The following is a 26,863-nucleotide window of genomic DNA, read 5'->3' as shown; positions in this document are numbered from 1 at the left end:
GTCTGTTGGCTGGAGAAATTCGGACTGGGGGGGGGGGAGAATAGAAAGATGTAATTATGAGAGAAGACACTCACCTAAATCGGAGCCCATTTTGTGAGAAAGTTGGTGGTGGTGGGGGGAGCAGGAAGATCAAGATGAGGGAAACACAATCAACAGAGACGCGTGACGGCGGATTCTGTTTAAGCGCGCGCTCTGTCGTGGCTGTGATTTCTGTTCAAGCGCGCGCTCCAGTTCTTTCGCTTCCGTTTGCAGCTATAAATCTATGTTTCTCCCAGCTACCCCAATGCCACCCTCTGCCTGAAAGCTCATGCACAGAATCATGTTGGTAACCTCAGGCTCTATCAAATTTATATTCCTCGCTCATTTCCATCCTACTTATAGCTACCTTTCCGGGATTCTTTTACACCAACTCATCAAACAGCACATGTGCTCTGTTCGATCTCATGCTCACCAGGCTCTTGCATCTCACGCTTGGATCAGGTCGGAATCTTGTAACACTATCCCTCCTGATTCTATCTCTGTCGTCAGCCAAATCTCCCTCTTCAACCTGCTCTGTTTCTCCTTTTTCTTCTGCGAATTCTTCACCAATATCCGCTCTTTCTTGCGATTCGGAGTCGTCCAAACAACGTGCACGAACGCCACAGCCGCGTAGAGACACCCAAGCTCACGACAAGAACGGGCTCCCTTATCAGTGCGTAGACTCTTTCTCGTTGCTTTATCTCAACCTGATGGGTCGTCAGATCAATTAGAAAAATCTCTATGTTCAATTTGGCAAACTTAGGACATCCCTCCAGCTTTCCTTACCACTTTCTGTGCCGCCGTTCCCGCGACAACTCCACCAGTCAACTGCGGAGAAAAACTGTCAAACTCAACCCCCATCCCCATCTCTTTTGCCACAAAAATTCATACCAAACGCGGCTCACTTCTTGGTACCAGCAACTCTGTGCCCATGAAGGGTTTTGTCCACGAAGTTCTTCGGTGCCCGACAGCTTCTGGGAGCATCTTTCGGACGGCGCTTTGTCTTTGGGAAGGTGTTCATCGAGCCCCGAGTGTTGGAAATCATTCAATTGGAATAGACCCCCTTCTATCCGGTGGAAACGGGGAAGATGCTGCCTCCACTCTCAAGAGCAAATGACCATTCTTGGCGCTCGCGCCTCTACCTCATCTTCCTTCACCGCCGTTACGCCCACGCTGCGCTTTTTAGCGCCGCTTATCCTTGTGTCGGAGGTTTACGCAAGACAAGCATTGCTCCCATATTGCAGAACGTCTCACGCCCTTCCATCTCCCGCCCTACGCCTCCCCCTTCCTCTTCATTCCCGCCTACCTTGAACCTATTTGCTACCTGCTCCCTTATTTACGTCCGCCACCCCTTTCTTTAGTTATCTCTCAGTATATACATAGTCTCCATGTCCCTCTGCGTCCCCTCAGCGAAACGGGATCCCGCCATGTACTTATGCTTATGTAGTCAATGCAATACTTGGCCGGCCCGGTCTTTCACAACCCTTTATGAATAGGAGTAGTGTACCGACGTTACTATAACCCATCATAAGCATGGGTGTCCAAAATCTTTGGCCTGTAAGTGACCACATTATTGCTAGTTATTTTACTCATTATATGTCCTATATAGCTGGTGGATGAAACTGGATTTACTTGCAAGCTCAGAAACTTCGTCACAGAGCATGGATTCATTAGAGACCACCACCGTTCCCGTACAGTTGTTATCGGAGTTGATATTAGGTATGTCTTCAACAAAGAATTGCCGAATATCTCACCATCATGCCCTCGACCTAGTTCATTTTTGGATGGTTTCCGTGCTTCGGATAGGATCACCCACACTAGTCACCGCCTTCATACATCAGACTCGACCCTCACACAATTTTTCAAGTTATTGTGTGGTTTATCGAAGGCCGGCGCACACTGCATCTTTGTTTATGATGGTGATGGGCGTCCGGTCATTAAACGAGGGATTCGAGTTGTTTTGCGCGAATCAGACCACTACAAGCGTTCACGAAAGTTAATAAAGTATTTTGGCTACTACAGTCATACAGTAAGTGCTTCTATCTAGTCTTTGGGAAACTTACCTTACAATTACAGGCCCCAGGCGAAGCGGAAGCAGAGCTTTCGGACATGTATAAACAGGGTATCATTGATATTGTACTCTCCAAAGACAGCGATGTTTTCCCCCTTGGGGTTGGATCTATAATGAAACTCATTGTCCCGTAAACAGCTCCTTTGCACTCAATTATATATACAGCTGACATTCAAATAGAAAGGAGCCAAGGAATCTTTGGGGAGATTTAGATGTCCGTGTTTACCACGCCCAATCCACAGGCTACTCTCAGGGAGGTTTTATTCTGATTGCTTTATTGCTTCGGAATGATTTTGCTAGCGGCGTTAATGGCATAGGCCACCATACTGCTCGTGGTCTTGCTCAGAGTGGATTTGGGGACGATCTTCTCAATGCCTATCGGTTGTTCTCAAACATGCCGCAACAGCTCTCTGAAGCATTCCACAAACTGAATCACGATATGACGTATGAAATTCGGCATAACAAACGAGGTAAAATGGGCTCATGTAGTCCTTTTCGGGCGGATATCCTTCGGGACTCTCAGTTTCCTACCCTCAAAGACATCCACGTCATAAATGCGTTTTTAAAACCATTGACAAGCTCTTCACCTGGGTTTGATCCTGTTCCGGTCTCTCTAAGCCTACCTACCCTCCCTGATATCACTGGAATCTCCGAATTTTGTGCAGAACACTTTGCCTGGTCTCCGACACTCGCCCTGAAGCATTTTCACATCCATCTCTGGCCCGGTATCGTGATCCGAATGCTTTCCTCTGTACGTACATTTGATCTGTCTTCGCATACAACGCTAACAAGTTTTTCTCAGAAATATATAGCTTATAACGTACAGAAGGCCGAATTTCTCGTTCCCCGCTTGCAGAGTCAACCTGAGACAAACAGCATGGGGAATTACTATGTACCTACTCTATCAACTACTGTGACGAACCACAAGGCGTTGGATCTCCAAGCAAAGGACGTCAATGAGAGCATTTCCATTACTTTCGATACCGCCTTCTTTGTTCGACTTACAGGTCTCTCCCCCTCAACCATTCAATCCACTCGCAGAGTTGATGTTCCGGTTCCCATGCTTGCAGTGGCTACAAATCAAACAGACAAGGTTGATCATTTGGATGAATTACTCGGTTAGTCCTTCTTTTTTGTCCTTCGATGTGCCATTCACCCCTGAATTTTGCAGGCCCACATCCAAATTCTGAGATATCTGTCCGGATTCAACGCCGTAATGATCTGGGTTTGAACAACGGAGCATCGAGTGAGTACTGGAATCTCTCATCTCCTCCAAACAACCAACTATTTTGCGTAGGTAGCTCGCAATCGCAGGTGTCCGTCAACACACTCAAACGGAAGGATACCCCAGCCTCTGTAGATAGGAGTAGCAAGTATAGTCAGTCCAGCGTTAAATATCTAGGTTACATCGAGCTTACTGATAGTGAAGATGAGCATGTATAGAAATTGCACTTTTATTATTCATTAGCTTTGTAAAATATAATATGAAGTTATCTATCATTTGTGCAAGGCATGCTCTATAAGTAGAGATTGAGTTAGATGGGCAGAAGGTACAAAAATAATCATCTGGTTTGCGTAATGGTACATAGTCTGATATCTCCGTTGACATTGTCTTTTTTACCTGCCCACTAAACTTCGCAACTTTAATGGCAGGGAGAGAAAGCTGAAAAGACAAGATTTCTGGATAACAAGACGATGGTACAGAGATTGGACAGACGATGCACATTACATTGCTTGATATACTTGTTCCGACCTATTTAGTTACAGATCGCCATGTTTCGATGTGAATTAAGTTGCAACCTCCGAAGTTTACATGTAGGCCAACGACTCGGTTGATAGCCAACATCTAAGCAGCAGCGCCCGAAGCTACTGTCATTCACAGCATATACAATTTCGACGTGTTCACTATTACATACGTGCAGTAACTACGTCCCCTCATCATCCCAGCCTCACCCCCTCACAGGTCTCCTCACAGGTTTCCTCACAGGCATACTCACACATCCTCTAAATATCCACAATCTCACTTCATCCAATTCTTCATTGTCCTCTACATAACCCCTCAGATACAATTCCCTTCAGCAAAGATCATGGATTCTCGACTGTGAGTTCTCAACTACTTTGGAGCTCTTTTCACAAGAGTTTGCTGGCACTCTCCGTCCTCTCTCCGAACTAATTTTCATGCACCTTTGTCTCCTGCATGGTGCCCTCTGTTTGCTTTTTTCTGCCAAATACATACAATGAGCTCGAGTTTGACTAAAGGGTTTTGCTCCCGCCGCCGTCGATTGCCCGCTCGTTGGCCGGAGCGCGTGGATCCGTCGGGTGATGCAGTGCAGTCCCTAAAGGGGACCTGTCATTACGCATCAGGTCACATCTCGTTATGATCCGTTACGAGATGTGACCCGCATGGTCTTTTCCGTTGGTCTCAATTGCACTTCTATCACGAGCGGAGTTCCGCCCTGGAGTGATCACCAATGTCGGACGGTATAATTTCGCGTTCCGCCGGTGCGTTCTGCGTTCCGACGGATTTGCGTTCAAGTTCGTTGCGTTCAATTAAGTGCGTTCACGTTCAATATAGCTGCGTTCACGAGGAATATTTATCATATCTACTAAACTATTCCCAAATATTTAATCTATTTTTCTGGAAAGTACATCCATATTATTGCAGTCAAATTTGAGCCCAAAAACATGATCTTGAGATGAATTCTCCACCAAATCATTCAAAAATTAGTGCAGTATAGAGTGATAGAGGGGCTCTAGTGTACCTCATAGTGCTTCCCATAGGTAAGATTGTAAGATTGCTAGTTAGCACAGTCTTAGACACTTCTCTCTTGTTCCACTTCTTATTTTCCAACCAATGTCCAGAGGCCATTAACTATCCAATGATTAAAAAACCATCACATACATGTAAGAGTATACTATATTGTGTTAGTACTTTAGTTTGTTGCAATATACTATGTAGCTCACCTCAGTTGTCTGTAAAGCAACTGAGGGACTTGGAAACATGCCATCAGTGTGATCTATATCTAACTGTACAGTATTCACTAATAATGCTGTCTCTATGTTTGTACATATCTACTTAACCTGTATGTACCATTCCCCATGTACAAAGTATACCTCAACAATACATACCTTCTCAAAACATGGGGTTAGTACATTGTGTTGGAATATACATACAAAATAGTCTTTTCTCTTAACTATACTACACAAACATGGACCAAGTACTGTTGAAGCAAGACTAATGCCACTTTGTGTGATCTAAGTTGAACTGTATAGTTATTAAGTAATACTGTGTTAAGATCATGTACACCGTGTAACCGTGCCAGGGCCACAAGGTATCTAAGGGCAGAAGGTCGAATGGGACAGTGGTGAAGTTATTAACAACACCGCCGTTACGCCATCAGTCCCCGGAGATCGAGAGTATAGAAGGGAGGAGCCAGTAGCAGCCAAGTCGGAGCGGCATATCGCCGGTGACGAGGAGCGAACCAAAGAACGTATAAGTTCTAAGGTAGTAGTAGAGAGTGCTTCAAGGCGATGAGCCTAAAGACTTAGAGGAGAACTAAGTTGAGGAGGGGATCTAAGTTGATAATTAAACTGAGGAACTACAGTAGCGTACAGGCAGTATTTATATCTACAGATCGGTGCATCAGTGCGGAGCGCTAGACTAACTACTAGGAGCTATACGTGTAGTACCTGCAGGGTAAAGTAAAAGACAATAAGGAGAGACTAGAATGAAATGGTATGTGTAGCGAGAAAGAACAATAAGAGTGAGATTACAATAAACAGTTGATCTTTGGAATACCGAGCGGCGGAATGGAGACCCGAGGCATGGGCTTGACATACTGCCATCTCTTGAATAGGCATTTCAAAGCAGTATATCTGACATATGGAGTACTCCCTAACACCCCCCACTACTCTGTACAATCCAGTCTCAGTAGCAATACCAAGTTGGAGTGAGAAGTACCATTGAGAGCTTTCATAAAAATATCTGCTACATTCTCCCCTGACCTGATCCACTGTATCCGAACCTCCCCACTTGCTACCTTTTCCCATATGTAGTGGTGTCGAATCTTGATGTGTTTCACTAGTACATGGTGTTTCCAGTTCTCAGATAGGCTGTAAGACCTGGGTCAGAATTTGGCATTTCATGGTCTTTTACCATACTCATTGCTTTGACCTCGTCGGTCAATGCAACTGTCATGAAGTCTCATGATGCACCCTTTGATGCGCCATCAGCGGTGTGTTTCCATCAATCTCTTTTCACATGTTTATTGTACTTTATTACACGATTATCCCACTAGTTCCATTTGTTTCCATACGCTTCCATACAACTCATCCTTATTCATCGATTAGTTCATTATGATTCATTATTGACTCATTATTACTTGTATATATTGATTCCTCATTCTTGTTCTATATCACAATCGCTTACTCATTAGACAAGAGTAGTATATAAAGGACAGCAGACAGATCCTAGTTCCCCATCTCGACCTCTTGGTCATTGGGCAACTAGGCAAGTACTTGTATCCTTTTAGATACTACCTATCTAACTTGGTCATTGGGCAACTAGATTCCCTTTTGATTACTGGTGTGATTGGCCTCTGATGCTATCCCACTCTTGTTCGAGATCATTATTTCTTTCATATGTGCTTTGTGCTTGTTTCTGTGCCTCTTCGCTCTGCCACTATTGCTCCTTGGCATATTCAGACTTCCCACCTCCCGCTTCCTGCCTTGTCGCGACAGCGACATTTTGTAGTCTATATAAACTTGTACTTATCACAGAGCCACCTCAGACGATTGCCTTCACCTTCGTGCATCTCTGAGGTGAACTACTGATACTTTAGACAGTGTTATGAGTAGGTACTATACAGTTGTAGTTAGATCATGCCAGCAGTGTCTTCAAGTCCCTCAGTTTCTTTACAGCCAACTGAGGTGAGCTAGATATAATAAAACTCACTGTGAGCTCATAGTACTAACATAGCATAGACCCCCACTTAGAAGGTACCTACAACAGGGTTGCTTCACAGCCAATTGAGACTCTCACTTAACTTAACATATGCAGATGCACACCAATCCATGGTGGTGATGCTGTACTCTATAACAGGACTCATAAATCATGCATAAAAATAGATATTAAAGCTGCTTAGAGGAACAGAATATGACATTTTGAAGACTAGTATCTGACAGTAATAGTGCAATGACATGATATCTTATCTCTACGCTCTTCTTACTTGCTTTGCTACTTTCCTCCACTCAATCCAAGTCCAAGTCCAGCTTCCCCGAGAACCTTTAAGTAAGCACTCTTTCGACTCCCGAATGCGTGCATCAACTCCGGCATTCCCGAATCCCAACCCATTTTCGGATGTGTGTGGTATGGTTCAAGGTCATTATACAGGTGAAGAGACTATCAATCAGTGACTCGGTGCGCTCGGCACTTGATCCGTTTCTTGTTTCTTGTTTCTTGTCCAGTTCAACTGTCTTTCTAGTACAGCCCTACATATGTACCACAATAGAACTATTCAACGCAGAAGTGGCTGAGCAGGTGTACCTTCCCTCTTTTCTAATTGCCCCTGCTGCTTCCAGTCTTCCAACCTCTCCCCACGACCCCCCACGAAAGGTAAGTACTCTCGACCTCTTGACTTCGACTTCAACCCTTCAACCCATTCCCAACCCATTTTCGGGTCTGTCCGCGTTCAAGTCTGTCGTCATGCTGCTGAAGAGATACTCGTAGCAGAGAATGCTTGGGTGGGAAGTCATTGGCGGAGGGTCAAAGTGGACACAATTCATGTCCCTTACTTATCATCAACTAGTCACATAAGATGGGACGGTCATCATTTCATTGTTCGTGGTATCTACCAGTAAGTAAGTACTATTTCCACAAGTCTTGGGACCTCAATCTTAGGTAACATCAAAGCTCCCTATGACTTCCACTCGCATCTTGTTTCTCCATTACCACCTCCATCATTAGGAAATGCCCACCAATACCAACCCTCTTCCCGGTAACGAGCTTGCCTCGTTTTTGTGTGAAAGAGAAAGGAAGGAATCTAATGGGCACTCCAACCAACCAATCTAATACACAATATGCGAGTTCACTGCTATCAAATTTATTTAATAGCAAGGGGTAGCGTTGGCAAAGGTTCCGCAAAGCTTTGAGAGCTAAGTACGAAGCTTTGATCAATCAATTTGAATCGTTCTAAGGATTCGATATATTCCTTTGATCAAGGTAGATTTAGCACGATTTGTGCTTTGGTTTGTATCGATTTGGGTATATCAAGAATTGGGGGTTTGAATCAAAGTAAATTAAAACCGAAACACACAGACCCCTACAGAGGGCTAGAACTATGTGCTGGCACAACCACACAGCGTGATTTGCCCTTAAGACCAACAACTGATCCTAAGTTTGGAGAATACCCAACAACTGGATAGACTTCTCGCAGTCACAAGGAGCAGAACACGATGTTCCTATACTCACAAGTGCCGGGCCCGAATGGCTGCTAGCGAAGAGGTTTCAGTCTGGCGGGAGTGTGTCTTTCCTTTTTACGGATTAGCACTGCAACGTCGTCCCAAAATCACTTGTATTCCAGATACATCGGATCGCTATTTATACATACAGAATATAGAGTCGCATAGTACAATTAATTTAATACAATCAACGTTCGGAACCGCAAGGAAACTTCTACACTCAGTCAGATACCATTTAATTTGAATCTACATGTCCTTATTTGGTCCATATTGGTTCCAAGATTCTAGTATACCTCCAAACATAGGCAGGTACTTCAATATTCATTTAATTTAATTGTTTTTTGGAGGATGACTCGAATGGTGTCCAACTGTCATTGCTGTTCAACACTTACTTCGATCGTTTGTCACCTCGTCCGGAGGCAAATCAGCTCTCCTCGATTCTAATCCTATCAATCTGATTCATCTGGATTAAACTAATTGCTTCTCTCTTTTAATAGACACCCATTGTGCCTATACTCAATCAAGGGAGTTACGCATAGTATTCATTTAATTGCATTCTTCAATATTTTCTACGTCAGGACTCTTTGACATTCATTTGATATGTCTTCGGAGCCTCGCAGTCTTTCGATCGTTCTTCTAGTCATTTTACTCAACCATGCAACTTGATTGGTCTATTAGACTAAATCGCAGTCTTTTAGATTAATGCATGATCTCGTTCTAGAAGGAGTATTTGATAATTCCTGAGTTCTAGAAAGTCATTTCGAGTCAATCCTCGGTTCATGGTCACTTGAGTAAGTTCTTCCAAACTCCTGCCAGTGTAAGGTCCAATAAGAATACCCTTGGTATGTCATACGTGAATGGTCATCCTTTGGATGTAGTCCGAGTCTGGTATAATCCTGCTTGACAAACAGGTAAACTGCTATCTGTAGGTAGTATCGGGGATGGGTAAACTAACCAACTTGTAGTAGTATAGGTATATGGTCCCTTCAACTTATTAGACTGATTCAGTATTGACTTTGACTGTCAATCTGGGTCTCAATTACAGTCCTCTCGATACAAATCTATACGTGAAAATGTCACAATTCACAGCATAGACGTCTAGCCAAAATTTAGGCGTGTCACCGGGACCTCCTTCCCAGGCTCACACTCCATTGGGAGCTCTCACGTTTGAAGCTCACATCATCTACTAGCTATAACAATCCTATGTTGACGTTCTTAGCTACTACAATTCGTACTATGCAACCCTCCTATGTCTCCTAACTTCTGGTTATATCCATCTTCTCTGGATTATTGTCCTAGGGACCTCCCTGGACCTTCTAGGAACCCCTTCAAGGGTCACATCTTGCAATCAGTACTAGTACTAGGTCATTCCTGTCCTCATTTGCGGTTCCTGTAGCTCCCTTCGAGCTCCAGCTTGCTCCTAGCATGCTACAATGTAAACCATTCATACCAAACCCACCCCTAAGACCAATTCTGACCCAGGTCTTACATAATAGTTGAGAATGATAAGCCTTGTATTTTTCCTTGATTATGCTGTCAAGGAAGTACTCCATACATTTGAAGAACTTGGGCATTTCCCTTTCTGTAAACAGTATTATGAGTAGGTACTATACAGTTGTAGTTATATCATGCCAGCAGTGTCTTCAAGTCCCTCAGTTTCTTTACAGTCAACTGAGGTGAGCTAGATATAATAAAACTCACTGTGAGCTCATAGTACTAACATAGCAGAGACTCTCACTTAACATATGCAGATGCATACCAATCCATGGTGGTGATGCTGTACTCTATAACAGGACTCATAAATTATGCATAAAAATAGATAATAAAGCCACTCAGAGGAACAGGATATGACATTTTGAAGACTAATGTCTGATAGTAATAGTGCAATGACAAAGCTAAAAATATCAGAACAGTAAGCTTTATCAATAAGATGCAACCAGTTCCTCTCAGAGTATAATCACACTGAGGACCTGGCCAACAATTATTAATGCAGTCATTAATATTCAAATATACAACTGAAGAGTCAAAAATTGCAATCCAATCTTGAGTGGAGCCGGAACGCATCCGGAACGCACCTGAACGCATGGAATGCAGGTGAACGCCAAGATTAAAAATGAACGCATATAAGGTGAACGCACCTGAACGCATATGGACGCAACATCAATTTATCAAATTTGCATTCATAAATTGATTGCGTTCCGAGTTTACATAAATATTGTTAAATTTCGATATTTTGACTGAAATGTTACTATTGTTCCACTAATCTACTACATATTGTACAGTTTATGCACACATTATGTATAGTACAATCGAAGTAATCAATAATTGAACACTAAAATCATATTATTGTACATAATATAATAAATATATGAACGCATATGAACGCATATGAACGCACGAAACGCGAACGTGAACGCAGAACGCACCGACGGAACGCAAAATTCTACCTACCGCACCAATGTTATACTCTGACAATCTAAGAAGGAAAGACACTCACGGCAGCAACCTTCTTGAAAGCCAGGGGGGTTTCAACTAAGTTTCCTTGCCAAAAGAACAGACGTCTCAATACTGCTGTCTGAGTGCTAAGACTTGAAGTTGCATTAAGTAGGTCGTCGTATATAAGGCGGTAACTCCCTGTGGCAATGCACCTAACTCGAGCTTATGGAACGCTCCGGTGGAAAAACAAGTTCGGCCAAAGTAAAATGGACCATGTTCTGGAGCTGTGATTGCAGTAGTAACACCAGACCTGTAGGCCATGCTGAAAGGCGTGTGACTTTGAGTAATAAGTCTGGAGTTGAACCACGTTCACAAGTACATCCCTGGTGCCATACTGCAGGCCATCCGCAGCTCATATGAGCCGGCCATCACCTAGCATTGAGGGGGCGCTAGACGACAAAGGGTCAAAGATTAGACCATCTGTAGTCGACGGTTCAAGGGTGATATGCTGCAGTCCTATCGGGAACCCATAGAATACAAGTGCGGGGATGATCGAGCCACCTTGTAGATCGAGTACAAGTTTCATTGATATCCCAGCATAGTGGCTTCCCGTCTCGAGCAACGAGAACACCTGAAGCGTCCCCGCTATCGGCAACAAAATCTTGTATTATACTCGAAGTAGATCTAATAAAAATGTCTTGGACGTTAACGAAGATGACAAATTCTGAAAATGATCTTGTTGGGGCTAAAGGCAGCAAACCATCGCATTCAACCGCTTTAGGCTCTTCCTCGTCGTAGTTTGGAATTTTGGGAGCGTCTTGCGATTCGTCCGCCGATCTGCAAAACCTGTATTTTCGGCTAAGGGTCCGAAAGCAATTGGGAGCACTTCCCAGCAGTGAAAGCACTCAGAGCATATTGCTTTCAGTGCTTTCAGCACTGGGATCTGCTGGGATCTGCTCTCAGACCTTAGCCGAATATCCAGGTTTTGCAGATGCGGTTTCTTTATCACTACAAGATCCTCCAGCTGCGCAACCCCATCGATGAAAACTTATCTGCAAAACATGGATATTCGGCTAAGGGCTGAGAGCAGATCCCAGCAGATCCCAGTACCGAAAGCACTGAGAGCAGGCTGCTCTGAGTGCTTTCACTGCTGGGAAATGCTTTCAACTGCTTTCGGACCCTTAGCCGAATATCCAGGTTTTGCAGATTTGAACTTGTACGGGAGTTGCGCACAAGGCCAATGGATGGCTATCTCACACAACCAGATCTGATAGTATGGGACGGGAATGAGTAGCATAAGTATTCCGTATGCTTACAGCCAGGGCCATGGTATATAGGGAAATCTCATCGGCCTCCCATCATTTGCGATTTATAGTAGTCAGTGAGCGAAGGTATTCCAGGTGCTGGCCAGTACAGCGATAGAATACGTGCCTTTCTTTACATTCCTGGAATTGTGTAGCAGTGAGTCGCAGAAATCATGAAGTTGTTAAAGAAATCATCACCCATCGCTTCTGCAGTATTACTGGTTACAGAGGAAATGGCTGTATTTCTAGGCAAACCATGATAATACTCTTGCTGAGCCTCGTGTAAGAGATATCGTGAGTCGATAGTAGTATGGTCACTCTGATGGCCATATTGACGGGAAGAACAAACTCAAAGGTTTAGTTCGAGCCTTCATCACCACGTTTTCAGTGAAGATCTTTGCGGCGAGTCCCGAGAAGAGATACGACTCTCTCTTGTACCTAGGGAATACAAATTGAACGATTGCACTGCGTTGCGATAACATGCGAGCGAACCTACTGAATCCCCAGAATATGGCTGAGACGGTAGGTTTACTTATAAAAGTAAAACAGACCAAGAATTATTGAACGCATCGATGGAAAGCAAATTTGACTCAGAATTCGTTGAAAATTTCAGGTCTCCATAAACATCACACAAAGGAAAACACTGCGAGTGAAGGCCCACACTTACACGAACGGAGGCATCTATGGCAATGCGTATTGTCTTTGACACGGCCTCGAAGGACATCCACAAGTGCCTCCCATTGTGGGTCATCGGGAAAATTCCCCAGCTCTTCGAGAAGGCGAAAATGTCCTGCTTCAGCTTTTGAACAGAAATCGTCTTGTTTTTTCTTCAACTTGACTTGGCTGCTTCGTGGTAGCCGCAAATTCATACTAGTCAGATGAAAGGGAGAAAAATACTTTGCACACGATTTACGAAATGCCCAAAGTTTATCCTGAGAAATAGCTCAATGAATGTACATACCATTCTCGTTCCATCATAGACACGGCCTTTTCAAAGAGCCCAGCCCCAAGTGCTTGTCTATGCATTATACATATTCAGAACGTACTCAAATTCTCTCCTGCCAGCGAAGTAAGCCTACGCACCACATGTATGTCTGCAGTGCATATCAATAAGACGTTCAATACTATACAATAACACATGCCCACTTGATGTGCCGCCAAGGAGGAGGCGAAGACGGATCGGGAGAAGACGAAGTTAGACGAAGAATTTGATACCGTGGTTCCAGAATCATCGGTCGAATGTTTCGCTGTTTTGCCAAGTTTGATAACATATGCTTGACCGCCTGAGTAATCAACGATATCAGGTCCTGTTGAAGTAGATTATTATTGCATTCGCAGATCCTGAAAGTATGAGAGCTGTTGTCAGCCCTCCTGCAATCGACGGCTGATAATGGGTGTTGATACCATCAAGGGAGCGCAACCACGGTTGGGCAATTCCTTTGAAGGAATTACCATCGTCTGACCCGCTCAGGTTGGGAGACGGCGAATCACCCATGTGTGAATGTAGGTCCATAATCCCAGGCGTCACCCACCACCCCCGAGCAACCAAAACTACTGGTTCGTTACCGTAGGTTTGTAGCAAAGTTGAATTGATCCTTCCAACTTTCAGAATCATTCCCCTCTCCAACAAAAGATATCCCCATAGATGACTTGAGTTCCATTATAAGCTCCAGTCCAAATCGTAACATTTCGTATCAAAGTAGGCGGAGTTCCAGCAGCAAATCTGTTCGTTCGTGGAATGTAATGTCGGTAGCGGACCAGCAAGAAGCCTCAAGGAACGGCATTTGTCAAGAATGCCAGTGGTTGCATATTAGATTGAAGAAAATTGTGTAAGATGGGTGGTATGAATTTGATCAATGAAAGACAGGTCAGTATAACAAGAAAGACGATCAACCAGCGATGAAGCCTGTCAGATATTGCGTGAAAGTTAAACGCAAGGTGCTAAACTATACTAGAGCGCAAAGATATATGTTTCCATCTCATGACCAAGCTTTTTGAGGCTCATAAGAGACTTACAATCGAACATCAGCATCCCGATTTTTAAGTTTGACGAGCGATCATGATTTGGGAAAAGGACGTGGGGATACATAGATCATATATGCAGTACAACGAAGAATGGAACAGTCTATGCCTCTGTAAGTTCGCGCAGACGACGGACAGTGCTATAGAGGATGAATGGGTCAACAAAGATTTGATAATTGGGCATAGCGACGACGTACGATCTGACCGTTGCAGCTGCTGTCGTTGATACACTCCAGGCTCCTCCAGCAATAACTTTCCTGCATGACCCGCACGACCAAATTCCGACGGCTTGTCTCTTCACAGAGTCCTACAATGGATAAAATATGGTTAAAGAAAACAAAACTGGGACAAAAATACCACAACTCACCTTTCCACAGAAGGGGCAGGTGTACCTCGCGTGTTGTGAGATTTCCATTTTTTTGACCTGTTTTCGCAGAGAGGCACCATATCGCTACAATCGATATTGATTCCAGCTCCAGTCCGTCGCATGAAGTTTTGTTCACTTACAGTACCGTATTTACCGGTGATTCCGACCTTCTTGGTGCGTTTGGTCTAGCAAAACAGTGAGGTCAGCATCTTTTGGTAACATAGTGAGGTGCGGACCATAGTTTCTTGAAGATGAGGACGGCCTTGCTTGAGCTTAACAGGGCTTTGACCTAGTGAGTAGAAGTTTGAGTGTGAGAATTGATTGCATAAACTAGCTGCCCAGCACGTGCAGCTGCGTGCGTTATCATGGTTAAGTCACGCTCTGCTTTGCATACGCAACGCGCGGATGTCCGGATCCGGACATAAACAGTGTCCACGCCAGTCCCCTCGACTACAAGTCTGTGCAAGTATGTTAACTAGGCTTAATCGATGACATTTAAACGATGACAAGTCTGCATCTACAACTACTCCGTTGGGAATCCGACGCTCCTCAGGCTGAGTCATTATTTATAATATTCAGTACTTGCCAAAGGATGGGTACAAAAGGTTGCGAGGCTTTTATCAATCTTGCCAGACCCCCATCGCTATTCACCTGCACCGACACTAACGAATACTATGGGCCAACGAAGTTACCAGGAGATGGTGGAAGAACAAAAGAAGGGGATGCCTCCTGTGACTACAGGCGATCTCACTGGCAAGACCGTCATGATTACCGGCGCCAACAGTGGCATTGGATTCGAGGCTGCCAAGCACTTCGCAACCATGAATCCTACAAGATTGATTGTTGTTTGTCGGAGTGTCGAAAAAGCCCAAGACAGTATCGCCAGTGAGTATCCGGCGAGTTTCGATATCGGTTCGTGTTTTTCTAACGGATGATTGAAGAGATCGAAGCAGATACTGGATACAAGGGTGCAGAGCCAATGGCTCTTGAGCTGAGCAGCTTCCGCTCGGTCTCCGAGTTTGTTACTCAAGTCAACAAAACTTTGGATCGCCTTGACATCATCGTTGAAAATGCTGCTATATCTACTAATTACGAATATATTGCAACCGATGATGGCTGGGAATCGATGTGAGTACATACATGGACTTCAGCCTCAGGCTTTAGTTTCAACTACTAATCACCTTGGAATCCAGGCTCCAGGTTAACTCATTGGGACCTGCTCTGCACACCATACTCTTGCTTCCTATCATTTCAAACACGGCTAAGCAACATTCAGTGGTTCCGCGGATCGTAGTGGTTTCAAGCGAAACGATATTCATGGCCAACATCGGTTCAGACGCTATCGCTGCAGCGAATACTCTTCAAACGCTCTCATCAAAGGATTATTGTACCCCAGAGTAAGTTAATACTTTAAGCCAACTCGGTTCCCCTATTCATCTTCGTAAAGGATCATGCGCGCTCGTTATGTACACTCAAAGAGTAAGTCTCTTCTACTAATCCTCGAAGTACTCAAATATTTATCACATAAGACGACTCATAGTTTTGAATATCATGTTGGTAAATAAACTTGCAGCACTTCTGCCTCAAAATATCGTACCTGTTGCTCTCAACCCCGGATTCTGCGTTTCCGGCCTACGTCGGAAGTCTCGCGGAGAAGATGCAGAAAGATTCAAAAAGATGGAAGATGAATTCGCGTACACGTCGGAAGAGGGCAGTCGTCAAATCATTTACGCTGCCATTGGTGGAAAGGACGAGGAGTTGCGCGGCAAATTCACGTCGTACTCGCAAGTTCTTGAAGTTTCGGATTGGATGTTGAGTGAGGAGGGTAAGAAAGCCGAGGATAAGACTTGGGTATGTTTTTGCGTTTTGCTATGTGAACGATGGTATTGTGTAAAGCTGACATTCCACTTAGAATGAGATGCTTGAAATTTTTGGAAAGCTCGACGAAAGAGTTCCTCAGATTGTCGCTGAATACCTGAAGGTTTAGTTAATTTTCAGGAATAGAGAAAAGAGTTGTGTAACATATGCAAACTGTACGCTCGATGAATTGTACCTTGGAAATTGATCTTCTACGTATTTGTACAAGGAATCCCTCAGTTAGAATGTCGCGAACGCGTTACCACCTATGTACAAGGGGGTGTATTAAGTCTAGATGCGAGTATGAATTGGATTAGAATAGGGAGCATGGTTGCCTTTAACAAGACATTGGTGGTGGGTTGAGTATATATCCTACCAGTAATCGTCTTTCCGGCTCGGGACAATATAGTTCTTCCCTTGCTTCTTTCTCTCCTTCTCCCATCTCTCAACCCACTTAGCCATTTTCCCCCTTGAAGCTTCACTTCCTACATTCACCGTCGCGATCATCTTGCCCCATTCGAATGACATGGCGAAACACGTCAACTCAAAGAACGACGAATGCTCAGAATAAGGTACAGGATACACCTGCAACGTCGAGGAGGAGCCGCGGCCTTGACGAAGATCTGTGTAGGTAAATGTATTCCGTTGAGCCCGCGAGATGATAGTCGGAATTGAAGGAACTTGATCGGTTCCTGCTGGTTGGACGTATCTGGAAGCAGTGTGATGAGCGAATGCCGAGTGACCGGTTTAATGTGTGCTTACGTCCATCCTGTTGGCCTGAAACCTACGACCTTCTTGAAATGATTCTTGTACTTTTCACTATATTCCTTTAACTTGTCCAGGTTGACATGTCCAAGAGGGACGATATGCACTTGTGCGTCCAATGGATTTTTGGTCAGAAGAGATTCAAGCTCTGGGTCAGCTTGACAGCGAAGAATTGCAGTTTTACGAGAGTCACAGTAGATTTTGGATTGGAGAGCTCTAGCGATGGCTGGGAATAAAAATTAACATTGATCAACGAAAAGATAGGAGTGTTGCCGCTTACCTTTGACGATACGTTCCTTCCCAATTGAATATGTGCTGTGAATCCATTTTCAACGTTCGATGCGTGATAGATCAGAATTCATATTACCCTACGATCATAAGAACGTTATTGGCCTTTGCTGTGTCCTTCTGCTTTCCCTTGACATCTGCGTTGGATGTTGTGGTGACCCACGCACTCATGGTTCCTGGCTGAGCCGGATATAACAGCGAGTCGCCGTGCTGTATGCGTTTGGCGAGTTCTGCACAGGCAGAAATGACCAGAGGTTGAGGAGGGAACGTATACTATACCAAACTCAGCTGAAGGGAACCCAACGTCGAAGATAGACAGACCTTGGGATCTAAATAAGTCGTGTCTAGATAAACGTGATCTATTCTCTTGCCCTTCACCTCCGGATGTTCTATATGAGCAGGACTACGATTGGCATTCAAAGTCAGAGATACAAGGATACAAAGAAGAGAATATGATTCACACAACACATACCTTGCTCTGAAATCGCCACAATGAAGAAATCTGAATGTCCTTGTCGTACCCACATAAGGCGATTTGAACGTGCTATCCCCTGCGTCGACTGTTTGCTTGCCTTCGAAGAAGAACAAACATGAGCCAGGACAGTGATTTGCTTCTATGAGGGTGACGCGAACACCCCCAGTATTGGGTATTTCTGTAGGTACGTTCATTGGCAAAGGATGGACCCAGCTAGGGTGCACTCTGAGCATGTGTTTGATAAGGTTGGCAGTCCCCTCGGAGCAATAGATGGGTCCGCTATTCCAGGTGTTACTAAGAGCAGTGTAATGGTCGCTGTGCGCATGACTGTCAAAGAGATCAAGAAATAAGCCGTATGATGGGGATGCTTTGAGCGAACTTACGTCAAAAAATACGCGGTCACACTAGGTATTGTTCCATACTTGAACGCGTCGACAGCAATAGGCATGCCCTGCAAGACTTTGTAGAAAGGTGCCTTACGTCGTCCGCCATTAGACTTGGAGGGACGAAATCCACGGTCCTCTGCCACCGCTGCCTCCTTCCATGCATCATTCTCTTTGCGGGAGGACAAGAGGACAGAGTATAAATCACTGGTAGTACTAGAAGGCGTAGGAGAGGTCTTAATAATATCAAACGACGAAAGTGGTCGTTGAGACTTGGGTGCAGGGGTACTGCGGGATTTAGATACTTCTGCAGACGGTGTAGCAGTTGTTGATTGATCCGGCGCCACTTCCCGCACTTCATCCTCTAGTTCATCATCCAGCACAATTTGCGCGACCTCGTCGTCTCCTGTGTCCCAATCTTCGATGTCCAATACTTCTGGAAAGGTTTCTTCCGTACTTGTGCCTGCCTCATTCTCCAGAGATATGTTGTCCTTGGATGATCGCAAAAGTACGGTGGGTTTTCCAAAGGGAGCTGGAGCTATGGTCGGAGAGGGTGTTTTGCTCACTTTAGGCGACGACGAGGGATCTAGCAGGAGCGAGGTCGGTTTGCCAAATGGTACATATGACTCGCTCGATTTCGCAGAGGGAGCGACAGTTTTATGCTCAACAAATTCAATGTCTGATGAATTATCCACAGCCCTCCGTTCCCTTTTCGACTCAGTCTTCCTCTTCTTCCTGAGCATCGGTCCTGATGGATCGTCTTCGTCTGAATCAGAGTCAATGACTATAATTTCATGCTGATTTGGTAAAACATTGACTGAAGGTGTTCGACGCTTCTTCTTTTGGGCTACTGAAGTGATTGTTGATTTAGAAGAAGAGGCCCCAGGAGTAAAGAAGGTGAGAATGGTCGTAGATTGGGTAGTAAGGATTTTATTCCTTCGAGGTCCAACAGCCATTGGGATTTTCAGACAAGCTGGTTGAGACAAAGGTATGAATTGATTAGGCAAATTCAAATTCGGATTAGCCGGTGCCCGTCTCGGCATTTCCACGAATCGGGAGTCTTTCCACGAACTCATTTAACAACTTCCAGGTGACCCAGAGGTGACCGGTGACTAGTGACTACCCAGCATTCGCCGCCGAAATCAGTGAAATACACCTGTCTTCCTTCCTTCCTTCATCCGCCACGTAAAATTCGTACATGATTCATCTTTTGCGTTAACTATGCTGTCGAGTCTACTGGCAAGAAATCAGTACTCTTCACGAATTCCTTCCTTTCGTGAAGCGTTTTCCCTGCTGGCAGGTCGACCTTTGCGATGGGTCCCCCAACTACTTGGTTTTCTTGTCGTGATTTGGTATTTCGGACCCATAATTCGTGGTGGTCCTCCAGATGACTACATCTATGAATTACCACTTCCCATTCAGCATCCACATCTTCCACCTTTGTACAAGCCTCCCACGGCCTCAGCGAACGATTGGAAACTAAGGTCTCATCAAGTACGAGAGGCCTTCGTTCACTCGTACAAGGGTTACAGAGATCATGCATTCCCTGCAGATGAGCTTGCACCTATGTCCGGAAAGATTCACAACAATTTCAATGGCTGGGGAGTTACCATCTACGACGCGCTGGATACGATGTGGATCATGGGTCTTACGGAATACTTTGAGGAAGCAGTGAAGGTTATTGGAGAAGCTAGTTACACAACTAAACCGGTAAGCTTATGTGTCCCAGTCTGCTTCAGACTTTGCGTACCAAGTTACACACCTTCAGAAACAATACGTTCCCTTCTTTGAGACTATTATCCGACATCTTGGAGGCTTACTATCTGCCTATGCGCTTTCCAAAGATCCCATATTGCTTCAGCAAGCTGACAGAATGGGAGAGATGCTTCTCCCTGCATTCAACTCTGAATCAGGCTTACCTGCGTACGCCATTAGCACTCGGACGTAAGCTCTATTCCCTTTCAATTACGGCTATCCCTAATCCCTAATCCGGCCCCAGAAACGCGACACGGGGAGGATGGACCGGGAATACATTATGGGCGGAGGCGTTAAGCAATCAATTAGAATAGTAGGTATGCGACATATTTCTCTTGTCCTTGTCTGAATCCAAGTCAGCAAATACCTTGCACATATTACTGGAAAACCCGAATACTTCGAAAAGGTGTTGATCATCCTATGCTTATGACTTAGAGGGTACTGATTTTGTTTCAAGGCGGAGCGTTGCATGCAACTCATGTATGAAGCTAACGTAACAGACGGTATATTCCCTACCCAATGGAACACCAAAACTGGAGCTCCTTCAAATAGTACGACTTCCCTACTCCCGTTCTTGCATTCTATTAACCAAATCACGAAGATAAGTTCTCTGTAGGCGCTTTTGCTGACAGCGCTCACGAATATCTGCTTAAACAGTGGTTGATGACAAGTCGTTCGGAGACGAAAATCAAAGATCTATGTATGTTTACTTGCATCATAATACTTGTCCTTCGTTGAATTTTGTCTAGATCTAAACGCTTCGAAGTCTATCATTGAACATCTTCTCTATATCACCCCCAACCGTGAAATGCTCTATGTCACTGACGCCGACATGCTCAAACCTTCCCCGCCAAAACCTAACGCATCGCCCGAATCTCCTAGAACCACCACCCAAGGCGCTACCTCTACACCGTCTAGCGTTCCCTCAGGAACATTCGAACACTTATCCTGCTTCCTTCCTGGACTTCTTGCGCTTGGTGTTCAAACTCTTGATCTTCCCGAATCGGAAAAGGAAATACATTCATGGGCGGCAGAAGGCCTGGCGTACTCTTGCTGGTTGACCTACGCTGATATGAAGACAGGGCTGGGTCCGGATGTCATGTCGATGAAGATGTATCCGAAAAATGAAGATGGTCTGTGGCTTCCCAGAGTGGAGAAGTGGAAACAACAGGGAAGGTCCGGGCGACCGCCGGGGTTGAGGGAGCCAGGTGCAGCATCGGAAAAAGCTGGTAGAGATTATACGATCTATAATAGGTCGTATTTGCTGAGGCCTGAAGTTAGGCTCTTTCTTTGAACCTTGGCTTTGGTTATTATTTATTGCGTCACAGGCTCTTGAAAGCTTCTACATCATGTGGAGAACGACAGGCAACCCAGTGTGGCGTGAACGAGGCTGGTGAGTCTAGGTCCTCCTTCCGTCATTTCGGGTTCGAGAATAATTATTGCTTCGTTGTAAATCCTCTATAGGACTATTTTCCAAGCCATTGAAAAATATGCCAAGACAGAAATAGGTTATGCCAGTATCGTGGATGTAGATAAATCTTCTACAAAAGCGCCCGTTAAAGATGAGATGCCCAGTTACTTCCTGGCTGAAACGTACGTCCCTGCACCCAACCTGCAGCCCTCTTGCTTTTCTTAAAAGTACTTGCCTTCTCAGACTCAAATACCTATATCTTCTCTTTACCGATGAAGAAATTATACCCCTGGACAGGTGGGTGTTCAACACGGAGGCACATCCAATACCAATATTCGAATGGACGGAGACAGAGAAGAAACTTTTCAACATAAGCTAGCTGTTGTTTTCTCGCATTGTCAAACTTGCTATCGATGCTTTCATTCTATTCGTACATACTTCCCGCTGCTATAATCTCTAATCATTCCATCGTTGTACCACTTAGGACTACGTGACTGAAGTCTACACGTGAAGTGTCCATTAAGTGGTCCGTCACTGAGAGGAAACTTGTGGTCAAGCAAGTGTATAAGTGGTGTATAATTCACAACTTCTTCGATCTCTGAGCATCTATTGCTGAATCCCGAGTCTAGCTCCTTTCGCCAACTAATATATCATATGTGCAGAAAAGGGCTACAGCGTCGCATTGAAAAGAAGAGAAGTTAAGGAAGTAAGCGCTACCTGAGCGCTACAAAGAAAAGGACACGCTTCCTTGTTTGGCTAGCTTTGAGCTGTGAGAAATTTCATCAACTTAAAGTTGTGACTTGCGATCTCTTGCGATGTGTAGAAAATTACATGTCTTCCCCCTCACTTTCGTTCGAAATCTCTTCAAGCGAAGCCTATCCCCATGACTCCAGATTTGCGCCTCGAGTGGCAAAACTACTAATTAGAAAAGTCGCAATCGACACGCCAGGACTTTTAGCATGCACCTCGAGAGGTGTCGTTCCTCATCTCTCCCGAGATAATGTGATCAGAACAAAAGGAATACGATGGATCCACGTCCCTTTCGAGACATTGTCAGTTTAGCTTCACTCCATCTCTCACATAGATATCTTCAGTTTACCTAACAAATTATAGGTAGCCTAGAGCATAAGCCACCAGTGCCGACTCTACAACCGCAACAAGGACAATCGCCCAAGATCAACTCATTCCTCCGATTTCCGGAAGATGAATACGTGCTCTCGATGTCGCTAAGAGATCCCGCTGATCGGAGGGAAATGCCTGCTAACACAAACGTGTATGTTACTGCCAATTGCATTCGTGGAGTGAAAAAGGTACGGGCAGTATATAATATTGTCCTTTCGTTCAGCAACTTAAACTCACGGTTTTCTTGTTTAGGTCACGCCTAGTGACTGGCGATCGTATATGATTTCTTGCAATCCCGATATTATCTTTTCATTATCTGACATCCCGTTCACAACTCCTCCATACTCTCAAAAACGCCTCACGAAGAGCATAGAGAGATCGGCCCTATGGCTAGCGCATATGTTACATTCTGGACCAGACTCGACTTCGACTCCATCGAATGTTTTTGTTCAAATGGTTGGTGGGGCAAGCGCGCCAGCTCGTACTACGTTTGCAGAGTCTTTAGTGGAAGTGTTACATGGCAAAGAGGCAGATGCCATCCAACCGCGGAAGTGCCTTGACGAGGGAGTTGCAGGCTATGCGTTCGATATGGTCCCTCTTCGCCTGGCTATTGAAGGAGTTCAAGGCCTTTCACCGAATCATTCAACCATCGTATCCCTAATTCAAGCTTCCCTTCTTGTTTTACCTCCTAATAAACCCCGGTTAGTGACGTCCGCCCGCGGGCCTCATGAAATGCTTCTCTTGATTCGGGAAGTAGGTATTGATCTTTTCGACACGTATTGGGCCCAACGAGCAGCAAATATTGGAGTCGCGCTTGATTTTTCGTTCCCGGCTCATATTGTAACCGGGAAACGCGATCTAGGACACAACCTGTACGATACCAAATATACACGAGATTTCACTTCTATGATGGGGAATCATGACAAGGATTCTCCAGGGATCTGTTTGTGTGCCGCCTGTTCACCATATTCCACTCCTTCACCGGAAATTTTACGACATAGTTCCATGGATGAACCTGATAAGCACCGGGATTCGTCCGATTCCCCCAATCCTCCGTATACAAAAGCATTCCTCCATCACCTTCTACATACGCACGAGATGTCTGCACATAGCTTACTCGCGCTGCACAATATCACTGTCATGGATGCATTCTTTGCCGGAATCAGGGGCTTGATATCGCATAATAGCGCATCTATCTTTGAGGCGGAGATTCGAAGGTTCTTCGAAACATATATGGAGGACACTGATGATATGTCACGTATGGAACCCAACGTATTTGAGAGAGCTGAAAAAGCGTGGGGCGAAGTAGAGCTCCTTAGGGGCAAAGGAAGGATTGCAAGGGAAACTGAGAGGGTCAAAGCGGAGTCCGCTGTGGCTGCAAACGAGGTGTTAAAGAAGGAGATGGAGGAGAAAGGTGCTGAGGGTGCTGTCAATGTACCATTGGCTTCAAATGGGGAAGTCATGATGTAGTAGGTCTGCAAGCTACGTCGTAGGTAGGTTTAAGATATTTAGATACAGTTGGTTTGGTTTAGATTACTCGTACAGAATACAACAAACTCTCCGTGAATACGATATCGTTACGCAATACACATTGATTCCATTAGACGACTTTCTCGACACCTGGGGGAAGTTCATACCCGCCTTGCTTACGAACCTTATGAATCGAGAGTTAATGAAGTGTTGGAATGATCAAATCTAAAGCAAGTGCTTACCTCGTCGAAAATGAGCATTTCAAGCAAGCTCTTCTCGTGACTCCAGAGTGTGCTCTCCTTTTTGCCATCTCGAATACATCTAGCTACCTCATCGGCCTGGAAGTGCATCCCTCTATGTAGATATGAAATGAATCAAGACCAAGATAAAATTTTCCAAGTTCAAAATGAACACTGACCGTCCCACATATTCAAAGAACTTCTTCTCTTCCTTCGCAAGTGCACCATGTTCATCAAGGTATTGTACCACGAATGATTTGGGAACATATATCGGAGACGCGATCTTGATTGTTCCTCTCTCGTATCGGATAGTGACGCCAGGATCCAAGGCATCGGTATTGATGCTGCAGCTCAGTACTGCTTGGGCCGCGAGCTTCGATTGGCTGAAGTTGAGCGTGAACGAGGTGTTACAATCAACTCCGGTGATTGGAGTTTTGAGGATACTTCCTGTGATGGTGGGATTGGTCGCGCCATTCGCTGGGGCTTCATACAAAGCCATGATGGCCTGGGTATGTGACATCAGAATAACGACCATCTTGCGATTTCTGTCAGTAGAATGCATACCCAGACAAGCGGATAAGGACCACTAAACGGAATTCCCCGTCAGTAGGCATTCATTGACTGCACCAAAAGGACTAACAGATCCAACAAAGCACCACCTCCCAGTTTTGGATCCAAAATCCGATGGGTGTTAGGTATATCTGGCAAGCTATGAGATTATCGCTGAACTGGAAAGGGAATATCATCTTACTGTGGATATCAAAATTCCCCGAAAGATCAGCATGCACAGAGATAGGAAGCCCTAGTTGGCCACTATCTGAAATCTTCTTAAATTCCAGACTCAAGGGCTGAAACCTCGTCCACATCGCTTCCATGAAGAATATATCATTCTCCTTCGCAGCGTCAAGAAGAGATTGAAGCTCTGCGCGGTTTGATGTAACAGGCTTTTCGCATAGGACATGTTTCTTTGCCTTGATGGCGTCCAAGGAGTTTTCGTAGTGGTAAGTGTGAGGTGTAGCTAAATGGTTCGGAGTTACGACATTTAGCAAAGGATTGTCAGAATGGGGTCTGAGCATTTCTGACCTACATAAATTACGTCTACATCCTGTATATGGAGTTATATCATCTCTGGTCAGAGTTTGTAACTGAAGATGACAACTCACAGCGTCATTATAGACCTCCGCATAACTTCCAAACGCCTTGATAGTCTTATCACCTCCGAGGGAAGTATCGATGAATTGTTGTGCCTTGTCCACGGAGCGCGATCCCACAGCGACGATCTTGTGAGCTACATCGTTGACGTTTCGACTGCGAGTTGAGGTTTAGCTAGCAAGAATTTCCCCGTGGGGGATTAATATTGTTAACGCACGTCTTTGGATCGACAAGCAGATCCTAAAACGGGTTTGAGCGCTAAACAAATGTCAAAACTGGAAGCTCGCCTTGGAAAAAGCTGAAGCAATTCCTCCAGTAGAAATTATTCCCCAGCGTAACGTTACTGGTTGAACAGAACCCATAGTGCCAGTGGAAGTTAGGGAAAAGTGGCGTCGTCGTCACACGCGACTTCGGAATCGGATCACAGTTCCGTCCCAATGAGGCATCGGGGAAGTCCGGCAATTGGACCTCTTCCTCTTACTCAGATACTGTTCCATGCCAGAGCCAACGACTGGGAAACCTCTTCCACCTGGAATGATTTTGGGTCCAGACGGGAAGCCGTGTAAAGTTTGTACCTCCTTTAGGCACTGGAAGCCTGCTGTAGCGACCAGGGAACAGGCTCGAAGTAAAACAGCTGCTTCAGGTGCTGCTACTACTCTCGCAGCTTCTTCCACTTCAGCTTCATCGGAAATTCGACGAGCCGATTGTCCACCAGACTCTGAAGAGCTTGGTCGCGCTACTTGGACGTTCTTACACACCACGGCGGCGTACTACCCCGAACGACCTTCACCTGCACAACGCGCAAATATGCTAACTCTGATACGCTCTTTACCTGTACTTTATCCCTGCACACATTGTGCAGATGACTTTGGTCAAGATATCAAAGTGAACGCGCCCGATGTCAGTGGGAGGGTTGGATTAAGTAAGTGGTTGTGCGAGAGACACAACGAGGTGAACAAGAAACTAGGGAAGGCAACTTTTGATTGCGCGAAGACGGACGAAAGATGGAAGGATGGTCCAGCTGATGGAAGTTGTGATTGAGATGAGACTGACGTTAAACTTGTGAGTTCCTTCAAAGTGACCTCGAGGTGTCTATTCAACTTCTACAGTACTCTCTTATCATAAACAATATACTTTGACCTAACTGTATCATTGCGTGAATATCAAGACACCCAGCAGACAACTCAATAATCTCTTCAAGAGTCGTGCAAAAAAACCTCCAACATTCTTCATTCATTCTGGTACTAGTTCCTTGATTCACCTCGAGGT

General features: G+C 44.9%; 10 protein-coding genes across 10 annotated transcripts; 5 read left to right on the top strand and 5 right to left on the bottom strand.

Moving 5' to 3' along the window:
* Window positions 1-1,849: 1,849 nt before the first annotated feature.
* On the top strand, window positions 1,850-2,223 carry C8R40DRAFT_1051196 (PIN domain-like protein; the record flags this gene model as incomplete). The annotated part of the gene is made up of 2 exons (XM_046224692.1): window positions 1,850-2,047; window positions 2,095-2,223. Coding segments are annotated over 2 exons (327 nt in total), but the record flags the coding sequence as incomplete, so codon positions are not given.
* Window positions 2,224-12,421: 10,198 nt separating this feature from the next.
* C8R40DRAFT_1050952 (uncharacterized protein) lies at window positions 12,422-12,610 on the bottom strand (the record flags this gene model as incomplete). The annotated part of the gene is made up of 1 exon (XM_046224675.1): window positions 12,422-12,610. A coding segment is annotated over one exon (189 nt), but the record flags the coding sequence as incomplete, so codon positions are not given.
* Window positions 12,611-13,478: 868 nt separating this feature from the next.
* Window positions 13,479-14,040, bottom strand: C8R40DRAFT_405771 (uncharacterized protein). The gene is made up of 2 exons (XM_046234955.1): window positions 13,693-14,040; window positions 13,479-13,629 (listed from the first exon to the last, which is right to left on the bottom strand). The coding sequence occupies exons 1-2, from the start codon at window positions 13,901-13,903 to the stop codon at window positions 13,589-13,591; spliced, it is 252 nt and encodes an 83-aa protein (XP_046084008.1). The 5' UTR covers window positions 13,904-14,040; the 3' UTR covers window positions 13,479-13,588.
* Window positions 14,041-14,413: 373 nt separating this feature from the next.
* On the bottom strand, window positions 14,414-14,916 carry C8R40DRAFT_1161878 (ribosomal protein L37ae; the record flags this gene model as incomplete). The annotated part of the gene is made up of 5 exons (XM_046230179.1): window positions 14,414-14,450; window positions 14,508-14,617; window positions 14,678-14,761; window positions 14,818-14,862; window positions 14,914-14,916. The coding sequence occupies 5 exons, from the start codon at window positions 14,914-14,916 to the stop codon at window positions 14,414-14,416; spliced, it is 279 nt and encodes a 92-aa protein (XP_046084007.1).
* A 161-nt stretch (window positions 14,917-15,077) lies between these two features.
* On the top strand, window positions 15,078-16,741 carry C8R40DRAFT_1266550 (short-chain dehydrogenase). Its single transcript, XM_046233938.1, has 6 exons — window positions 15,078-15,562; window positions 15,619-15,805; window positions 15,871-16,074; window positions 16,125-16,156; window positions 16,218-16,528; window positions 16,590-16,741. Exons 1-6 carry the CDS (start codon window positions 15,352-15,354, stop codon window positions 16,662-16,664), a joined length of 1,020 nt encoding a protein of 339 aa, XP_046084006.1. The 5' UTR covers window positions 15,078-15,351; the 3' UTR covers window positions 16,665-16,741.
* Window positions 16,742-19,430, bottom strand: C8R40DRAFT_1114811 (DNA repair metallo-beta-lactamase-domain-containing protein). The gene is made up of 7 exons (XM_046228529.1): window positions 18,446-19,430; window positions 18,060-18,389; window positions 17,909-17,990; window positions 17,667-17,860; window positions 17,580-17,614; window positions 17,297-17,525; window positions 16,742-17,243 (listed from the first exon to the last, which is right to left on the bottom strand). Exons 1-7 carry the CDS (start codon window positions 19,399-19,401, stop codon window positions 16,907-16,909), a joined length of 2,163 nt encoding a protein of 720 aa, XP_046084005.1. The 5' UTR covers window positions 19,402-19,430; the 3' UTR covers window positions 16,742-16,906.
* Window positions 19,431-19,533: 103 nt separating this feature from the next.
* On the top strand, window positions 19,534-22,343 carry C8R40DRAFT_1150372 (glycoside hydrolase family 47 protein). The gene is made up of 10 exons (XM_046229544.1): window positions 19,534-20,155; window positions 20,214-20,389; window positions 20,445-20,513; window positions 20,561-20,606; window positions 20,658-20,751; window positions 20,802-20,900; window positions 20,950-21,476; window positions 21,529-21,593; window positions 21,665-21,793; window positions 21,855-22,343. The coding sequence occupies exons 1-10, from the start codon at window positions 19,667-19,669 to the stop codon at window positions 21,988-21,990; spliced, it is 1,830 nt and encodes a 609-aa protein (XP_046084004.1). The 5' UTR covers window positions 19,534-19,666; the 3' UTR covers window positions 21,991-22,343.
* Window positions 22,344-22,442: 99 nt separating this feature from the next.
* Window positions 22,443-24,203, top strand: C8R40DRAFT_1051303 (tRNA-guanine(15) transglycosylase-like protein; the record flags this gene model as incomplete). The annotated part of the gene is made up of 3 exons (XM_046224701.1): window positions 22,443-22,663; window positions 22,729-22,921; window positions 22,986-24,203. The coding sequence occupies 3 exons, from the start codon at window positions 22,443-22,445 to the stop codon at window positions 24,201-24,203; spliced, it is 1,632 nt and encodes a 543-aa protein (XP_046084003.1).
* Window positions 24,204-24,333: 130 nt separating this feature from the next.
* On the bottom strand, window positions 24,334-25,956 carry C8R40DRAFT_1051226 (uncharacterized protein; the record flags this gene model as incomplete). The annotated part of the gene is made up of 9 exons (XM_046224695.1): window positions 24,334-24,387; window positions 24,446-24,557; window positions 24,622-24,947; window positions 25,007-25,028; window positions 25,083-25,143; window positions 25,194-25,460; window positions 25,526-25,547; window positions 25,606-25,750; window positions 25,871-25,956. 9 exons carry the CDS (start codon window positions 25,954-25,956, stop codon window positions 24,334-24,336), a joined length of 1,095 nt encoding a protein of 364 aa, XP_046084002.1.
* Window positions 25,957-26,089: 133 nt separating this feature from the next.
* Window positions 26,090-26,635, top strand: C8R40DRAFT_1050959 (ERV/ALR sulfhydryl oxidase domain-containing protein; the record flags this gene model as incomplete). Its single annotated transcript, XM_046224676.1, has 1 exon — window positions 26,090-26,635. The coding sequence occupies one exon, from the start codon at window positions 26,090-26,092 to the stop codon at window positions 26,633-26,635; it is 546 nt and encodes a 181-aa protein (XP_046084001.1).
* Between the last annotated feature and the right edge of the window lie 228 nt (window positions 26,636-26,863).

Source organism: Lentinula edodes (genome assembly GCF_021015755.1).
Source record: "Lentinula edodes strain Le(Bin) 0899 ss11 chromosome Unknown C8R40scaffold_28, whole genome shotgun sequence".
Taxonomy (NCBI): Eukaryota; Fungi; Basidiomycota; class Agaricomycetes; order Agaricales; family Omphalotaceae; genus Lentinula; species Lentinula edodes.
This window is presented reverse-complemented; position numbering and strand designations above follow the sequence as displayed.